Raw genomic sequence first — 18,076 nt, 5'->3', positions numbered from 1 at the left:
TTAGTGTTGGATTGGCAAAGAAAATACAGCATGCAAGATCCTATATGAATCTGTGAAGAAAATCTTAACCCTAAACAATACTGAGCAAGCCAGGAATGTGTGACAACGTGATTGAGTTGATCATTCCAAGAATACTCTTGAAGTTTCAGTTACAATATTTACCAGTCACATCTCTTGTTTTTTGATGTATGTAACACTTACTCATTCTTTGAATTTTAATAAAGAAGTCATTGTTTCTAAATAAACTATGACATTTTAAGTAGATACAGTAAAATGTTAAATAATACATTTACTTAAAAGTTTTAAGCAACTTAGTGTGGGTGGGGAGGGGGAGTGGGAGAGAGAGGGCGGGCAGGGAGCCTTTCTTTCAGTTAGGAAAGCCCTGGTGAAGGAAAAAAGCAACAGATGTTTCTTCTGTTACAATTGAGGCTGTTTCATTCAAAATTCACAGTGGCTGAAATGGGGAGGGGAGGTCATAAATCTGACTTAATCAGTGAATACATAAAACTTAATCATTTAAATTTATTCTTTTATATTCAGGAGTTGAGAATCAGTATAGGTAAACATATTCTGAGTAACGTATCTTTTAAAGAGGCTTTTTAAAAATCTTGAAACATTGTGTGTAATTAATGGAAATGTGAGAAAGTTAATTTTAGTACGTAAAAATGGTCATTAAATCATATAGAATATTAGGGGGAAAAACTAAGCCATCATAAAATATGCGAGGAATACTGAGGTTGCGACAGTTTGTAATTGCACAATGGGTATTGAGGCTCAAAATGAAATTGCAATATGAAACATCATTTGCATATAGTGTTAGTTCATTTTATCTTCAGTGAGAAGCATGAGACTTATTTCAGAAGATCTTTGAATAGGAAATGTGGGAGAAATGAATAAAAACCTTTTAGTAGTAACACAAAGAGAAGTTCTGTGCCCTTGGAAAGTGTACATTTATTACACATTACAACTTTATGCAATTTCTTAAAAGTTAACTCTTATAAAACCAGTGTGCCAAACCTTTCATATGTCAAGCATTAATTAAAATTTTGACATACCCTACACTGTAAAATTAGTAATAATATGTACTAGCCAAAAAATTATTTGAACCATAGTTCAAAATTTTTCTGTAAAGCAAATATTAAATAGTTTTCTAAGTGTTTAATTAGTCCAAGGAGAAGACTGTAAAAGCTATCAACATTCGAGACTATTAAAAATTTCTCTTGCTTTTAACTAGGATTTATTGATACCCTGAAGATTTTCTTTGCTTTAAGTAATAATGCCAGAAATTAAAGATTTTGAAGCTTTTCAGATCATTGTTTCAATAAGATTAGAAGATTCTAAAATTGATCTAGGTACAGTTTGCTTTTCAAAGGAATAGTATTATGTAGCAGTTGAAGGGTTTTCTTCCTCTTTAAGTAAAATAACTTATGTGGAGTTTAAAATGGATTTATAAACTATAGATTTGACTAAAGTAAGAACTTTTACACTTTTGACCAAGAAATATGTCACTTTAATAGAATAGACAGCCCTAAAACAATGTTGGTGGCTCTCCGTGGGCTATGTAACTGTGGCAGCATCAAAGGTTGTAGTTACCAAAAATGTGTGTCACTGATGATTATAAATGTGGGCATCAGTTACTTAACAAAGAAAACAGAACCAACCACAACAATGCAGAAATAACTGAGACTGTTGACCCTTCAAATTAAGAGCAATATATTGAAATAAGACTTCTGGAGTGAGGTACCTATGATCCTTGCTTTACATGTGAACTCTTTAGCACAAAACTGAGGTCTGGGAAATCTGAGCTCTAACTATTCATTGTTCCCCAAGTCAGAACACCTAGAGAGCGGCTGATTTAGATGTTCTCTTTGCCTTACATATGTGTATGCAATTAGAAACAATCTCTGGGGTGGAAGTCAGAAGATTTGTCTGGTGCCTATTTTTTTTAAAGAAAACTTTTATATTATTATTTAGGAGCAGGTAAAATAGTATGTGTTTTGTGCTTTAAGTATATAGAGTCATACCTCAGTACTTGTCGGCTTCGGAACTCATCAAACCCTGTACTCTCGCATTTTGATAAGAAAAATTATTTCAGCATTCTGTGCTTGCTGGAGGTTCAAGCACTTGCATGCTAGAACTTGTATGAGTCACGAAACCAACCTGCAAGAGAAAAATGCTTCATTTTTCGGTACTCGTCACGAGTTCTGGTACAAATTAACGACGAGTACCGAGGTATCACTGTATTTAAGTGTATTAACTCTATTGTGCTAATAGGCCCAGGAACCTACCATGTCATACAATTATTTCTTTCTACCAAGTTTCAAGGAACCAATTTTCAAATGAACTGTTTGGATCCTGACTCTGAAGCAAGAGCTCATCAGCAGGGGGGCTTTGTTTTTGGCACTTGGCTCACTTGTGTTGCAAAGTTTGGCAACTCTCTTGGCAATTTCTCTGATAGAAAAATAAAGAGACTGTTAACTGAGCACTTACTGTGTGCCAAGTAGACCCAGTGGGATTTATAAAGGTTTGCAAAATCTTTTAATGGATAAAATTTTAATGCAAAAGATTTTATTGATACCGATGTCTAACTTTAAGCTTTCTGGCTCTTCACAGTACGATTTAAATGTAGCTGCAATAGTAGCTCTCAAGTGGAGCATGTTGAAATAAGAATATTGATAACATCGAAATGTTGAATGAGCTACTTAGTATAGTGTTATGGAGTACAGTGACCCCCTTTTTTATTTGCTAAGGAATAGAAAGAACTGTTTTGAAACTCTAAATCAGGGATCTTTGGCCTTTCCGAGTTTGTGTCCTAAGTTTTAAATTTATTTTAAGAATGGATCTTTCACATTCTAGATCTGTCTGTCGTCTTCGGCATCTTTTATAAGTATGAGAAAAATACCTCTTGACTGCAAATTTAAAGCAATTTCTTTGTTAACACTGCCCGGGGCAGGGCACCGTTTCAGAGTGGCTGTTGGCTTCTTCGTGAGAATGATTTCCAATTACGAGCCCTTGGGTATTCCGAGGCTCATAAATTCTGGTCCTTGTGGTTGCTCCCAGCTGCCTCGATCTTCTCTAGCCATTCAGTGGCTGCTGATTCAAGATAAAATGTGCTGCTTTCAGCTCAGCCCCTTTCACTGGGCATGCAGGCAGCGTCTGTGTGCCATCTGGTGGGTGTGCTGGCTGTGGTGCTGGCGCTCAAAGTAGTGGTTGAAAATAGGTTAAACGTTGAAAAGATGGAACGTTCATGAAAAAGAGACTGAAGCCCTTTCTCTTTTTAAAATGAAAATAGAGATAAGCAGAGTAGAAAGAGTCTCCTTATATAATACTTCATTACTTCGTTCCCTTAAACAAAGAGGAAAACTTGATGAAGTCTTTCCCAGGCTGGTCCGGTCCTAAGAATCACCCGAGGCCCTGATAACAGTACACACTGCCAGCCCTGACTGGTGTGGCTCAGTGGGCCATCCCGCACACTGACGGGTCACAGGTCCCATTCCTGGTCAGGGCACAGGCCTGGGTTGTGGGCTAGGTCCCTGGTCGGGAGCGTGTGAGAGGCAATGGGTTGATGTTTCTCTCCCTGTCCTTCCCCCTCCCTTTGCCTCTCTCTAAAAGTAAATAAATAACATCTTTTTAAAAAATAAAAATAATATGCATTCCCACCTATTTTCAAATTTTTTAGGCATCAAATGGAACATAAGAATGTGTATCTCGAATAAGAGGGATACTACTCTCTTCCGTTCCTCTCACATCCTTTGCATTTTTATAACCAGGCACATTTGGGAAGAATTGTGAGAAATTGGAAGAACCAAGTTACTTGAGGCCATATGGTAAACTTATTTAGTTATTAATCAGAAGATATATTGTCCTACAATGGGGAATTCTAATTAAGCAGGTGGAAGAGAAATGAGAAAATTAAGAATTAAAAGGTTTCCCTGACTGAGCACGGTAATAGAAAAAGGACAAAATGACAGATTTTAACTAAAGATAAAGCAGCCAGTGAAAAAGCAGCAGGATCACTTAGTGTTTTTGGACAGACATTTTAAAAATATTGATTGGGAAAGGTTCTACAAAAGACACCTAGTGAGAATGGATTAAGTGAGTTCTAAGATCTTTTAGCTTTAAGCTTTGATGAACTAAATGAAAACAGTTATAATAGTCCAGATACCAGAGCTTGAATTAAGGAGTTCATTTAAGAAATGAAGAGGTACTGTTTAAACCCTGACATGTGGGAAGATGGAGAATTTTTTTTCTCCTTTCAAATGGAAGAATTCATGGCATTTATGGTTCTGGATACCAGATAAAGAAGGAGTTTGCTAATCGTTTTAAAAGATGTCCTCCAAGGAAAAGTGCTTATCAAAGCCAAGAGGACAGATTTGATCCTCCAGGGAAAGTATGTAGGAAAGACTGACATAAAAGATTTATTGACCTATTTAGGCGTGTGCCCTTAGGGTTGTAGAGCTATTTCTTGTTATGGCCATTTAAAGGATCTTTGGTTCATGGGAAGATTTTGGTTAGGTGGTCCCTTTGGGAGAATCTTAGAAGTCCTGTGTTCTGACAGCTGCAGAAACATCGAGGCTTTTACTTCCATGCCTGTGATCTGCAGGGGTGTGCATTTCAGATCTGTCCTTACCTATGTTCTCTATAGGATGCTTGATCTCTATTTTGGAACCAAATGCGCAAGGGGAGGTTCTGGAGGTCACTTTAACCATTATACGAGTACTTTGGAGATAATTATGAACTTTCATCCTCTGTTTCTTACTCCTCCTATTTGTAGTGATAGTGTGGTCGCCCAAGTTAAAAGTTTAATGGCAATAGCCTTTGGATTTACTCTTAGGAAGTTTGGTGAACATGTTGTGCACAAATGTAATGAAATGCAATGTAACAGGGTTATAATGTGCAGATAGGTAATGCACATTATAACTATACTAGTAGCTAGCTATAAATGGAATAAAAACTTAAAAATTTGAGTACGTTTAAATATAAAAATGAAGTCAGCCCTGACTGGTGTGGCTCAGTTGGTTGGGCGTCATCCCACAAAGCGAAAGGTCGCTCACTGATTCAATTCCCGGTCAGGGCACATGCCTGGGCTGTGGGTTTGGTCTCCGGCGGGGGCATGTACAAGAAGCAGCTGATCGACGTTTCTCCCTCTCTTTCTCCCTCCCTTCCCATGTCTCTAAAAATAAATTTAAAAAATTTTTAAAACAATTAATGAAGTCAGAGTGACTGCAGTGTTTATTTACCTTTTGATCATGACCTACGCTATATATATAGATAGGCTATTTTACTTACAGTTTTTGTATTTCCAGTTAGATATGCTATCTTTTCATATTAATTATAAGTCTTTAATATGTGCTTCACTTGGGAAGATAGTGCTGTTCATCTCCTGGACCTGAGTTATTTTTTTCTAAGTAAAGGCGATAGATATCCCCTGAGCCCTACATCCCATTCCTCCCTAGTCCACTGTCTTCGATGACATACATTGTTTTCTGGACGGCTGATCAAAGGTTGTGGAATCTTTTCTCATTGCGAAATGAATTAGCCTGTTTCAGAATCAAACTGTGACTTGATTTCATTAGTAATATATTTGAAATGAACTGATAGACCTTTACAACAGGTATTAACAAGTAGATAAAAGGGTAGTATGGGAAGAAATGTTTGACACTTTCTGACTGCTTATTCTCTGGTGGAAATGTTAATCACTAACGAAAGAAAGCATGTGACACTGTCACACAAGTAGCAGATCAGTGGAGCAGAATAGAAAGACAATATGTGAATCCAAATAAGTAAAACGATCAAGATAGCACTTTGTATCAGTATGGGGGAAGGAGAGTTGATTATTCATTAAAGTAGCCCTCTGGGAAAAAAATTGGATTTTGCACTTCTCATGTCAGATAATTTCAGATGGATCGAGGGTGTAAAATTTAAAGTGAAGGCATTAAAGAATTAGAAGAGAACATGGGGGATATTTTATACCATCTTAGCTTATAATTAATGATAATTTCAAAGAACAGCATATCCAACTGGAAATACGAAGCCTGGAAGATAGTAAAGGATGCATAGCATGTCCGTGCACAATGTCCACCTCCAGAGTGGAGAGTAAAGATAAATAAACTTGGGAGTTAATCTGACTTCCTTTATTTTTATGTTTAAACATACTCACAGATCTTTTTATGCATGATGTAAAAGTCATAAAAGGAAAGAGCTATAAAGTTGCCTGCGTTTCTTTAAGTGTGCACAGAAAATCATATATAAAAGCAAAAGACAAATGTCAAATGTGTAAAAATATTTGCAGCAGGTATAACAAAGAATATACTTATTCCTTCGATATTTAAAGAGGGCCTACCAATAAAAAAACATCACCCATAGCCAATAGAAAGATGAGCATACTTCTCAGGAAGGAAAATTTAGATAACTTTTAAGCAAACCAAGTCAGCCTTATTCATAATAAAACCAAAATAGCAAAATCAAGTACTACTTTTAACAGAAATAAAGTTTGATAACACACTGCGTTGGTAAGGATATGTGGAAACGGACACGTTTCATACATTTTGAAGGGAGGATAAGTTGGTACAATCAATGTATAGAAAGCTGTGTGTATGTGTGTTTACTTTTTGCAGTGTTATTTTTAGTAATAAAAGATTTTACTATTAAAAATGTTTGTAATACTTAATCCATTACTAATGTGCTTAATAAGTAAACTGCTATAGCCATAAAAAGAAATAGTATATAACTAACAAAGTAAATATTGAGGCAAACTACATATACTGGTATGGAAAGCCACCTCAGATAAATACCTATTACTAAGTGGGGAAAAAAGTAACATGCAAACTGTTACAGTATTCAACCACATATGCAAAGGGGAAAAAAAGGATATTTATGCATATATGTCTATATATGCCTAGAATATTTCTGGAAGATTACAAATGAACTGGCACCAGTAGCCGTCACTAGGGAAGGGAAGGTTAGGTGGCAGTTGGCGTTGGGAGGACACTTAGTTTTCACTGTATAGCTTTGTCTCATGAATTTATACCATAGGTTTCCATCAGACATTCATTCATTCACTCTCCCAACAAATATTTGTCGAACCCTGCTATGCCTCCAGCACAGTGCTAGTTGCTGGAGACACAGCAGTGAATGAGATGACAAAGCCCCTGTCCTTGCAGAGCTTAACATTCTGAGAGCGGGTGGGCTATGGACAGCTACTAATTGCATAAGCAAGTAAATAAAAATATGCAGCATGTCAATAAGAGATACGTACAGGCATACCTCGTTTTATTGTGCTTTGCTTTATTGTGCTTCACAGATGTTGCATTTTTTACAAATTGAAGGCAAGACCCTCCACCGGCAAAAGATTACGACTCACTTTATTGCAATACTCGCTCTATTGTGGTGATTTGGAACTGAACCCTCAATATCTCTGAGGTATGCCTGTAGTCTGGTGAAAAAATCATAGTAAGTTAGGAAATGCTGCTATAGGCTGGTCTGCATCTCTGATGCAGTGATGACTGAGCAGAGACTTGAAGGAAGCTGGGGAATAAGACACAGATAAATATCTGGGGGAAGAAACTTACAGGCAGAGGCAATAACAGCAGCCATGAGCCATAAATTTGCTCAGCATGTTTTGAGGAACAGCAAAGAAGTCTGTGTGATTGCAGTAGAAGGAAGTAGAAGGAGGTGGACAGGTGATGAGGTCAGAACCAAATGTGCAGGTGACAAAGGGCTCTTTTAAGCAGCAGGAGGATTTCTGCTGACAGATGCAAAGCCAGCCGGGGTTTTGAATATAATCACTCCACGTAACAGGATTACTTTGACTGCTGTGCGGGGGACAGAACAATGCTCTTCACTGATATAATATGAGCCACTTTTGTAACTTAAAATTTTCTGGTAGCCACATTTAAAAAGGTAAAAAGAAACAAACAATTTCAGTGACAGATTTTATTTAATCCAGTATATCCAAAATATTATCATTCAACATGTAATCAATGTAAACAAATTATCAAAGAGACATTGTTCACTTTTGGGGTACTTAGCCTTAAAAATCTGAAGAGTATTTCTCACTTAGAGCACATGTCAATTTAGATGCTAAATTTTCAACAGTTACGGTAAAAGTTAGTACTACCAAAACAATACAGCTTTATTTAAAGGGAAAACATTTTTAATTGCTTTGGTTTTTTAATTTAAATTAATTAAAATCAAGTAAATTTAAAATGGAGGTTCTAAGTCATGCTAGCCACATTTCAAGTGCTTAATAGCCACATGTGTCTAGTGACTACTGTAATGGATGGGAATAGAATCGGGGGTTGGCAATGCAGAAGTAGGTTGATGAAACAATAATTTAAGCAAGAGCCCTGGCTGGTGTGGCTCAGTGGGTTGAGCACAGGCCTGAGAACCAAAGGGTTGCTGGTTCAATTCCCAGTCTGGGCACAGGCCTGCGTTGTGGGCCAGGTCCCCGGTGGGGGGCGTGCAAGAGACAACTACACATTGATGTTTCTCTCCTTCTCTTTCTCCCTCCCTTCCTCTCTGTCTAAAAATAGATAAATAAAATTTAAAAGTAATAATTAAAGCAAGGGATGGTGACGGACCAGAGTGATAGCAGTGGAGTAGGTGAGAAGTGATGGTATTCAAGATATATATTAAACATAGAGCCAACAGGATTTATTATTGGATTGAATGTAGGATATAAAAGAAAGGGAGGAATTAAGTGATTTTTTTTTGTCTGAACAGTTGAAGAATGGAGTTGACATTTATTTTTATTTTTTATTGATTAATTTGAGAGAGAGAGAAATCAATTTGTTGTTTCACTTAGTTATGCATTCATTGGTTGATTCTTGTATGTGCCCTGACTGAGGATCAAACCCACAACCTTGGGGCATCAGGACCATTGTCCAGCCAAGTCCCCCGACCAGGGCCTGGAGTGACATTTAGGGAGGCAAAGAGAAAGATGGGAGACGGAGGCTTCTGGGTGGGATGGAGAGCAGTCAGGAGTTAAATTTTGGGTGTTAAGTTCAAGATACTTATTGAGCATCAAAATAGAGGTATGAGAAATGACACCCGGATATGTGCATTTGAAGTTCAGGAGAAAGGTTTAATCTGGAGAAATATATGTGAGAGCCATCAGATCACCTAGTAACATGTTGACAGAGGAAAGTTGGAGGACCAGATGTTTTTGAATGTTTTTAGAGAAGGGGAGCCAGCAATCAAGACTGAGAAGGAGAAGCCTGGGAGTTAGGAGAACCAATAGAAAATGATAGTTGGATGCCAAGGAAAAGTCTCTCAGAGATGCAATTCTTTCTCTATGTGTGTCAAATAGGGCTGGTAAGTTAAAATAGGTTGAAGCTGAGAGTTGACCATTGGACGTAACAACATGAAGATGATCTTGGCAGGAGGTATTTCAGTGAAGTTGTGGGGGAGAAGAGGAAGTGGGTTAAAAAAAATAGTAACGGAGACGTGGAGATAGCAAATGCGGACAGATTTTGTGAATTTTTTTGTAGGAGGCAACAGAAATGAGTTGGGAGCCAGAGAGCTGTACATTGTGTGTTTTTTAGATGGAAGAAATAATGCATATTTGTGTGCTGATGAGAATGATTTAGCGGAGAGTGAAAGATGGGGGCGATTCAGGAGACTTAAAAGAGACAGTAGCTTGAAGGATGTCATTTAGACAAATACACGAACTGCCTATTTAAAAAATAAAAATTTAAAGAACAGTCCCGATTGAGGTAACAGAAGAGGAAAATCAAAAGGGCTATATAATCTGTAATTAGCCTCTTACTAATAAATATAAAATTGTGTTGGTCACTTTTTCCCATCCTTTTTTTAATTAAGGTATAATGGATATGTATCTGGTAGAATTACGTTTGACAAACACATACTCCACCACAATCTGAGTTATTTTAAAACTTTTATTTAGAGCTGTAGGTTAGCTTGTCCTGTGAAGTTGGACCCAGTGCACATGAGCTATACCAGTACTTCTGCTTTGACTTATTTATGAACCCATAAAGTAGGCATATCCTAAACTACAGTAAGTTTAGTAATTTGGTTCTTCTGTGAGGATGTGATACAGGCTTGGGTTAAGAAGGTTTTTCCAAAAGCTAATTCCAGCAAAAAACAAAATTTTTCCCCCAGAAAATTAGTGCTGTGAAAAAATAATTTTACAATGGCATCATGCAGACAAACCACAATTCTTTGAATTTTTTTTCATTTTAATTGAACATATTGAAGGTGATTAACTGGAGCTGGAAGAGTTATGAGTGAAAGAAACCTTTGGTGTCTAGACAATTCTAATGGAAAACAGCAAGATTTCATTTACTCAAGAAATTGAAATAAGATTTGAGCCAAAATTTTGTGCCTATGCCAAGATTTGGCATGAGGTTTTACCTTTTTTTTTTTCCCCCAGCCACTTCCCTAGGTGATTGATCTCATTTAGTTAATTCAGGGAATTGCCAGAACCAAAATCCAGGCAGATCTTTAAGTTTTTGTTTTCAATAAATGCATCAAGTACCAGGAATTGGCTTCTGGACAGTATTGGGCCCCTGTTGCCAAGAAGGTAGGAATTAAGGCCAGGCACTTAAGAAAAATTGTTGAGACTTAGTGTGATTTACCTCTCTTTACCTGGCTGAAATTTTGGGAGACTAGATGTTTGTAACCTATTTAAATATGTCCTTTTGAATCAGAAACTTGCATTTCTGCTGCTGAATTTAGTTTATTCGATGAAAAATAAACTGTCTAAACACATACGTGGCTTTTTTCTGAATGCTGCAATTATTGAAATCCCAGCAGAGCCCCTTTAATTGCTTCTAAAACAGATTTTATTTTTACTAATTAAAAAAAAACAGATACCTCATTAATAGACGTTCCTCTTGTTTCAGCAGCTGTAGCTGATTGTCTCACTTTCTCTTTTTCTCTTCAGAATGGCAATAGCTTTTTAAATTATAAAACAAGTGCATGTATGTTTATAAAATGTTTTTTCAATAATAAAAAAGTATTAAAACAAAGTAAAACATTCCCCCTACCATCCTTGCCAGAGCCAACCTCTATTAAATTTGTTATTTACCTTGCCAGACTTTTTGCACATATGTAAACTTACGTGTGTATATAGTTTTTAAGATAAATGGAATCATACTAATTATATTTAAAGATTTTATTTATTTATTTTTAGAGAGAAGGGATGGGAGGAAGAAAGGCATCGATAGGTTGCCTCTTGTACGCCCCCAACCGGGGACCTGGCCCTGCAACCCAGACACGTGCCCTGCCTGGATCTAACTGGTGACCCTTTGGTTCACAGGCCGGCGCTCAGTCCCCTGAGCCACAGCAGCCCGGGCTATATTCCCTTGTAATGAAAACATTTTTCCATTGCAGTACATATTTGTATTTTGGGGGGAGGACTGTATAATACTCTATCATACACATGTATCAAAAGATGTTTGAACATTTAAATTGTTTCCAGGCTTTTGCTTTTATCCACAGTGCTGCAGTCCAAGAACATGTATAATTGTTCTCCATCTGCTTTGTTCATTAGGATTCCTATCCAGGAGTGGGTATGCCCATTGTTAATTAAGATGTTGGAGAGGCCAGGGGACCAGCTTGCTACTTAAGCAGTGGAGGGCAGTTGAAAGGGTATTTGTTGAGGTGGAAAGAGGCTTAAAAATATGTAGAACTGTTTTTAAAGCACTTAAAATTTTGTACTCTAACAAATTTTGTACACAGTTCCCTTACTCCTCTAACTCCATCAGACCGCGCGCCCTCCACCAACAGAGGGCGCCAGCCCCTGAGTGCCAGGGAGAGTGTCTCCCGCACCGGATGTCTGCAGTGCCCAGCATTAGTATTTGACAGATAGGTAAGGTAGTCGGTGCCAAGTAAATATTTTTTTGAATGTGCTGATTTTGCCACATCTTAACCAACTCAGGGCATGGTCAAACTTAATCTTTATCAATCTGGTAGGTGAAAAACTTTCCTTTTTTTTAGATATTAATTTTTTTATTAAAATCAAACTTTTTTTATATGATCATTGGACATTTATATTTCTTCATGTACTCTTATTTTTATATTGAGGTGTTGTCTTATTGATTTATAAGTGGGAAGTTAAGTGAATAAAAATTTTAAGGGTAGTAATCTAATAATGACCTGTATGTGTTGTGGATTTGTTTACCAACTCTGAGATTTGTCTTCTAAGTTATTGGGTCTTTTGTTACTTAAAAAATACCGGTATTTGTTTTTAGGGAGTCAAATCTGTCCATCTGTTTCCACTTAAGATTCTAAATTCTGTAGCATGCTTGGAAGGGCTTTCCTCATCCCTGTACTATTAGAAAAAATGGTTTCATTTCTCCTAATACTTTTATGGTTTTAATTTTCATACTTAAAGATTTTTATCTTTCTGGAATTTATTTTTGTGCAAGATGAGAAATTGAAATCTTAAGGTTTCATTTATTCAGATAGACAATTTCTTGTCTTGACACTGTTCCTTAAGTAATCCATTTTTTCCCATTGGTTTGAATTGCTACCTTTACCATACATAGAATTTTCATATATATTCAGTAGGTGAAGTACTTTCTAGACTTTAATTTATGTTTTGTCAATTTATTTATCTGCTTCTTAGCCAGTATCACATTATTTCATTCACTTTAGCTATGCAATAATTTTGAAATCTGGTGAGCTGAAGTTCCCTTCTTCCTCATTATTCCTTTTTTTTTTTTTTCCAAGATTTTCTTGGCTGTTACCAGCCTTTACTCTTCCACATATACTTTAGAATCAATTTGACAAATTTATTAGGTTCCCTCTAAGTTCTTTTGGTATTAGCTGGCATGTCAGATCTGGCTTTAATAATATTTCTCCTTTTGTTTTTTACCAATGTTTTATATTCTTAATTTTTTTTAGTGTTAGGTTTAAAATCAGAGTCAACCTGTTTCCGAACCTTAATTATCTTCTTGTTTGCTTTATGGGTTTTCCGGAAGTTTTTGACCTTTGCCCCTACCACAGTAGGTCAGAGATGGTCTCTTCTTAAACATTCAGCAGGATGAAGGTGATTTTTAAAGTCCATCTGAGAGCCAGGCTTTTTCAGGGCCACGGTTTCCCTCACAGGAGTTTGTGGAGTGTTCTCCTGCCTGCGACTGAGCTTGTGCCATATGTCTGTCAATTATGTAGCCGTTTCTCCCCTAGAATCGTAGATTATTATTCTCCAAGTTTGGTGGATTCTTAAACTAGTGAATAACCATGGTTAGGGAGTTTTGATAATAGCCTTACTCTTTAGCAGTTAATAAGATACGTTATTTAAAAAATCAGTTGCACAGTTACAGAGTAAGGAAACTATTTCATATACTGGTTGTTCAGTATATTTCAATACTGGTTGTTCAGTCATGTTTTTAAAACAAACAAAAAATAAGGACCTGGTATTTAAATTTACTTCAAACTTAGTGTAAGTCATGATACCTGTTAAAAAGTAAGAAAAGCTACAGTGTAGGCTACATTACGGGAAGTCTGGCATCCAGATTAGGAAAGGTCTATGCTAATCAGTTTTTATAGTTTCATGCACCGATTATGTACCAGGGACTAAACCAGGGACTAAATCAGCTGGGATACAAAGCTGAGAGACACGGCCCACTTACCGTAGAACTACAAGTAAATGATAACAGGCGGTGTGAAAAGCCAGAAGCAGGGCGCCCGGAACCTAGAGCACGGAGGCTGGGCACAGCTTTCAAAGAGAAGGCCACACACACAGCATAGGTGGCAGAGGGAGCCAGGGCTCTCACCAGCTGTGAGACCTTGCGCAGGCCTTTTAGCCTCTCTCTATCCCAGTTTCTTCATGTAGAAAATGAAGCCAGTAGTGCTGTATCTCACACTGTTGTCCTCAGCCTTAATGAGGTGACGTGCGTATGGGACGCCACTAGAGCAGACTCTGGCACATAGTAATAACTCAGAAAATGGTATGAAATCCCATTTCGAAGTGTTAGGAGGTGGCAGGTGTCTCAGCACAAGGAAAGGTGTACGCCAGAGCCAGGGCATAGTTGAACTGGGGCCTTTCCCGGAATTGCAGTATTTCATGATTGGAGCGTGGGGGGCACGTCGGGGGCAAAAGCTGAAGGTGAAGCTGGGAAGGGAGGCTGGAGTGAGATCTCCGAACTGGAGCTTTGTGTCTTGTTCAGGAGTCTGAAAGGTCGAGAAAGTGTTGTGGGGCCTCTGAAGGCCTTAAGCTGAAGGGGAGTGGCCAGGACGGTTTCACCAGTTGAAAGACTGGTTTGTTATCGATGTCTGGAGGGGCTAGGAAAGCTATTTGAAGTAGGATATCCAGTTAGAGCCGCGGTGCCCAGCCCTGGCTCTGCGTTGGGGCCACCCGGAGAACTGTTAACGGTCTGATGCCCAAGTTGACTGTATCAATTATATGACCAGCCCTGCGGGCAGGACCCAGGCATCGGTATTTTTTATTGCTTCCCAGATAATTCCACTGTACAACCATGGTTGTGAACAGCAGTGACTGCATTCAAACCAGATTTGATAATAAGGTTCCCAATTAAAGAAGTACCTACGGCCCAAAGGAACCAGGGTACAGAGATAACAAGTAGGAAACGGTCAGTTGATTGCGGAGGGGGTGATTATTTCTGGATTGGGTCACTGGGTGGACGTGATCAATGTTCCATTGTATACCAAGACTGACGACATGAAAGAGAAGCAGATTTGGGTATTAGGCTTTATTTGGGTATTGAGCGAGGCTGAGAAAGATAAAGAATGTGATTTTAAAACATGGATATTGAGGAAAAATAATACACAACAAATGGACAGAGAGAGAAACTGAAGGGGAAGCGCCAATGGCACAGTTGAAAACTCAAGGGACAGAATAGTAATTGATGACTGAGATCCTTGAGGAGACAGGAAATGTAGAGCAGACATGAAAGAAGTAATTTATATGAGAACCTCCACTCAGAAAGAAATAAGTAAAAATATGAGGGTGCAGAGAAGTTCACAGGTTGAGGAAGAAGAGCTGTAATTTAGCCCCGTGGCCTGATATCCTGACTGCAGGAGATAATGAGTGTCTGCTGAGAATCAGGAGGTAAGGGAAGGGGATTAAGGAATATGGGCCAGCCTCGGCGGCCGAGGAAGGGGGCCGAGGAAGGGGGCCGAGGAAGGGGGCCGAGGAAGGGGGCCGTCTGGGGAAGGAGACTGAGAAGGAGGTGTTTTTGTAGTCCTGCTCTCTCTCACATGTTGTTTTTTTCCCCCCCAGAGTTTCAATGTGGCTCTTTCACATGCTTCCTGGGTGATCCCCTTTGTTGTATCAAATTACACTGTTACCTTCTAAGAGAAACATTGATAAACTGAAATTTGTCAGGAGCAGTTAAGTTGCTGATGTGGTAGTTCCAAAGATTATTCGTTGACCTTTTTGCAGGGTGGTGCTTTGATAGCTTAATTTAAAATATAAAGTGTTGAAATCACTTGAAAACACTGTACAAATCCCACAGTTTCCAACATTACTAACCTAGGTGGCATCATATTTTTTTCTCTATTGTAATAAAACCTCAAAAAACTACCAACTCAATATTTTGAAAACATGTTTTAGTATAAATATTTTGTATTTATACTATAAAGAAATTCTAACACATTTTACTTCATACTTTTTTTTTGGTTTTATGATGTCTAATAAAGAAGTAACTGGATTTCTCAACTCTGATTTAAACTATGCTTTGCCTTATGTATTCGCTCTATTTTTTTCTCTAAAAAACCAACTAAATATCCAGTAGTTAATTGTCAGATAGACTAAACTATTTATTTTACAGATTTCCTCTTCAGCAGAACTAATTGTATTCACTGCAACAAAGCAGTCGTTGGCATGGCTTTTCAGTAAGCCTTCTTGTTTATAATTTACTTATGAGATAACTATAAATTACTTAAACAAAACTGGGGTTAGGACCATGGGGTTAGAAGGTGGCCTTGATATTGCAGAACATTAACCCAGTGTTTCGATACCATTTCAGGTAACATTTCATTTGTTGCGTATCCAGTTTCCAGCACCAACTCACCAACAAAGATTTTACCTAAAACCCTAGGACCAATAAATGTGAATGTTGGACCCCAAATGGTAAGAAAATTATCAAATCTTAAAATTTGAAACTTTGCTTAGGTAAGACTAATTAAAGGATAATTGTACTAAAGATGGTCAAATATTCCAGTTAATTTCTTACCTCAATCAGATTTTTAAGAAGTTTTGTTTTTATCTGAATGTAACTGTTTAAGTCTTGGGAAAAAGAAAGGCGTGTGCTCTTCATTGTTTAATTTCTGTGCATTTGGTTCTGTGAATTCCACATGTGTAAGACGTTTTTGCTCCCTCTGTGAGTCTTCTCTTGTTTCTTGTTTGGTTAAGTTGTTTTGAAATCTGTTGTTTTTATGTTCTTTTCCTTTTTTCTTTCCTTTTTTTTTTTTTTTGACTTTTAAAATAATCTTGACTGCCCTAAACTATGCGCTCTCATATACATTGTACATGACCCATTAGTTAACCTGTATCTGGAGCTATTAGTTTGAAATCGGTGATTAAAGGACATTTGAGAGGCGAATAACGTGCCAATTCATTTTAATATTTAACAGTAGAAATAATGGATGAAAATGAGAAATATTTAACTTTTTCTGATGGTATTTCATTAATTTTGTTAGAGCTTGAAGTGTACAGCACTTTTAGAAAGCCTTACTTATAAACAAAGTTGCATGCAACTACTCTAAGAAATATACCTAATTTAAATGGCTTCACCACCCTCAGCAAAACTTTGTAAGCATTTGAACAGCAGCTCCTCATTGTATGTTCTCATGTATAGTGCAGTAAGGATAAAATTTGCCTATAAGGTACAGAACTGAGGACTCTGTTAAACACAAAATTATTTACACAAAAATATCTTTTAATGTACCTACTGGCTCCAGGAAGTCTTTAAGATTTTAAGACATTCTAGGCATGACATTTTTCTGATCGCTTGAGAACTGTTAGTTATCTACAGAATCCAAGCCAAAGATCTAACAATTTACCCTAACTATGTGAAGAATGTAATCTAGCTCCAAACCTCATAGAAACGTAAGCTTAGGTAAGTGCTTCCACTTCAAGGTGGTTCAAGGTGTATTTTCAAACATTTGCTAGCATCTTGCTGCCCCTCAACCACTACGGCAGGTACAGGTGAGAGAGGGCACCTAACTTTAAAGTCTGCACTTTGAAATGTGATTAGGTAAACACCAAAATTAAACAAACTCTTACGAGTTTGGCCCTTACAGTATTCCTCTGTTTTGAGATATTGTTCTCTGTTGGTATTTTAGTGACGATGGCTCAAGTTCGAATTTCTCTTTTGGAAACATGTAATTTCTCTTTCAATTTTCAGTTTGAACTAATGTACGTGAAAGTCTTTACATGCTTCAGTTCGGACAATGATAGGTAATTAGGTATAATACTTACCCAATTACTGCTAACCTCAGAATCAGCAAAAGGGTCAGACAGAAAGGAGATCGGGCCGTCCCTTAAACCAGGCCAGCCCCAGGCCTATGTGTGTCTCCCTAATTCTCAGGTGTTTTTTTGCAGTTCTTAGCTTTTGGGCCAGAATCCAGAGTTTTTGTTTTGATTTCCTCATTGATGTAGACCCCCATTAGAGCCATTTCTTTCTTCTTCTCTTGCTTGTCTCTTATGAACATTGTCCCTTGGCCTTCAATTTCTCATTCATGATTTTAAAAAATATTTGTTTAATTAGAAATTCTTGAATAAAACCGCCCTCATTTCTCCTTGTGGCAAATTTAAATTTCATGTCTTTTTGGAAGCCAAATCTTAATGGTAGATAGAAATTTCAAAAGTCCCTGAGAAAAACCTTTTTTTGGTGTTTCTAAAAACTAGCAGTAACTGTTTTAGTTTGGGAAACTTGCCCTTTTCTTAAAGGCATCTGTATGTGTATATATATGACCTTATGATTTTTTAAATATGATTAAAACTACATGTTTCTGATATTAAAAACTAGAATTTCATGAAATAGTGAAATCTTTTAATATAATACTTTATAATTATATAGCTTTTTTCCCCTTCAGAATAACATGCTCCCTTGGCTTTCTTACTGTAGGTGGCAGTGGTACATAA

The 18,076-nt window shown here is 37.4% G+C and overlaps 1 protein-coding gene across 10 annotated transcripts in view; it reads left to right on the top strand.

The window, feature by feature from the left end:
• TFDP2 (transcription factor Dp-2) overlaps positions 1-18,076 on the top strand; it is a 169,975-nt gene that overhangs the window by 106,236 nt on the left and 45,663 nt on the right. For 7 of the 10 annotated variants that reach the window (XM_054595460.1, XM_054595453.1, XM_054595456.1 and 4 more), the window contains one exon: positions 15,957-16,060. In XM_054595460.1, the coding sequence (XP_054451435.1) occupies positions 16,058-16,060 (3 nt within the window). In that variant the 5' untranslated portion in view covers positions 15,957-16,057. Of the gene's footprint in view, positions 1-7,303; positions 7,423-15,956; positions 16,061-18,076 lie in introns of all 10 variants that reach the window. The other 3 variants (XM_054595457.1, XM_054595461.1, XM_054595462.1) reach the window with 1 other exon arrangement.

Source organism: Pteronotus mesoamericanus, unplaced genomic scaffold (genome assembly GCF_021234165.1).
Source record: "Pteronotus mesoamericanus isolate MK-2021 breed Mesoamerican mustached bat unplaced genomic scaffold, CSHL_Meso_final scaffold_54, whole genome shotgun sequence".
In the NCBI taxonomy this organism is placed as follows: domain Eukaryota; kingdom Metazoa; phylum Chordata; class Mammalia; order Chiroptera; family Mormoopidae; genus Pteronotus; species Pteronotus mesoamericanus.
The sequence above is the reverse complement of the archived record's forward strand: the minus strand, read 5'-3'. Positions and strand labels throughout refer to the sequence as shown.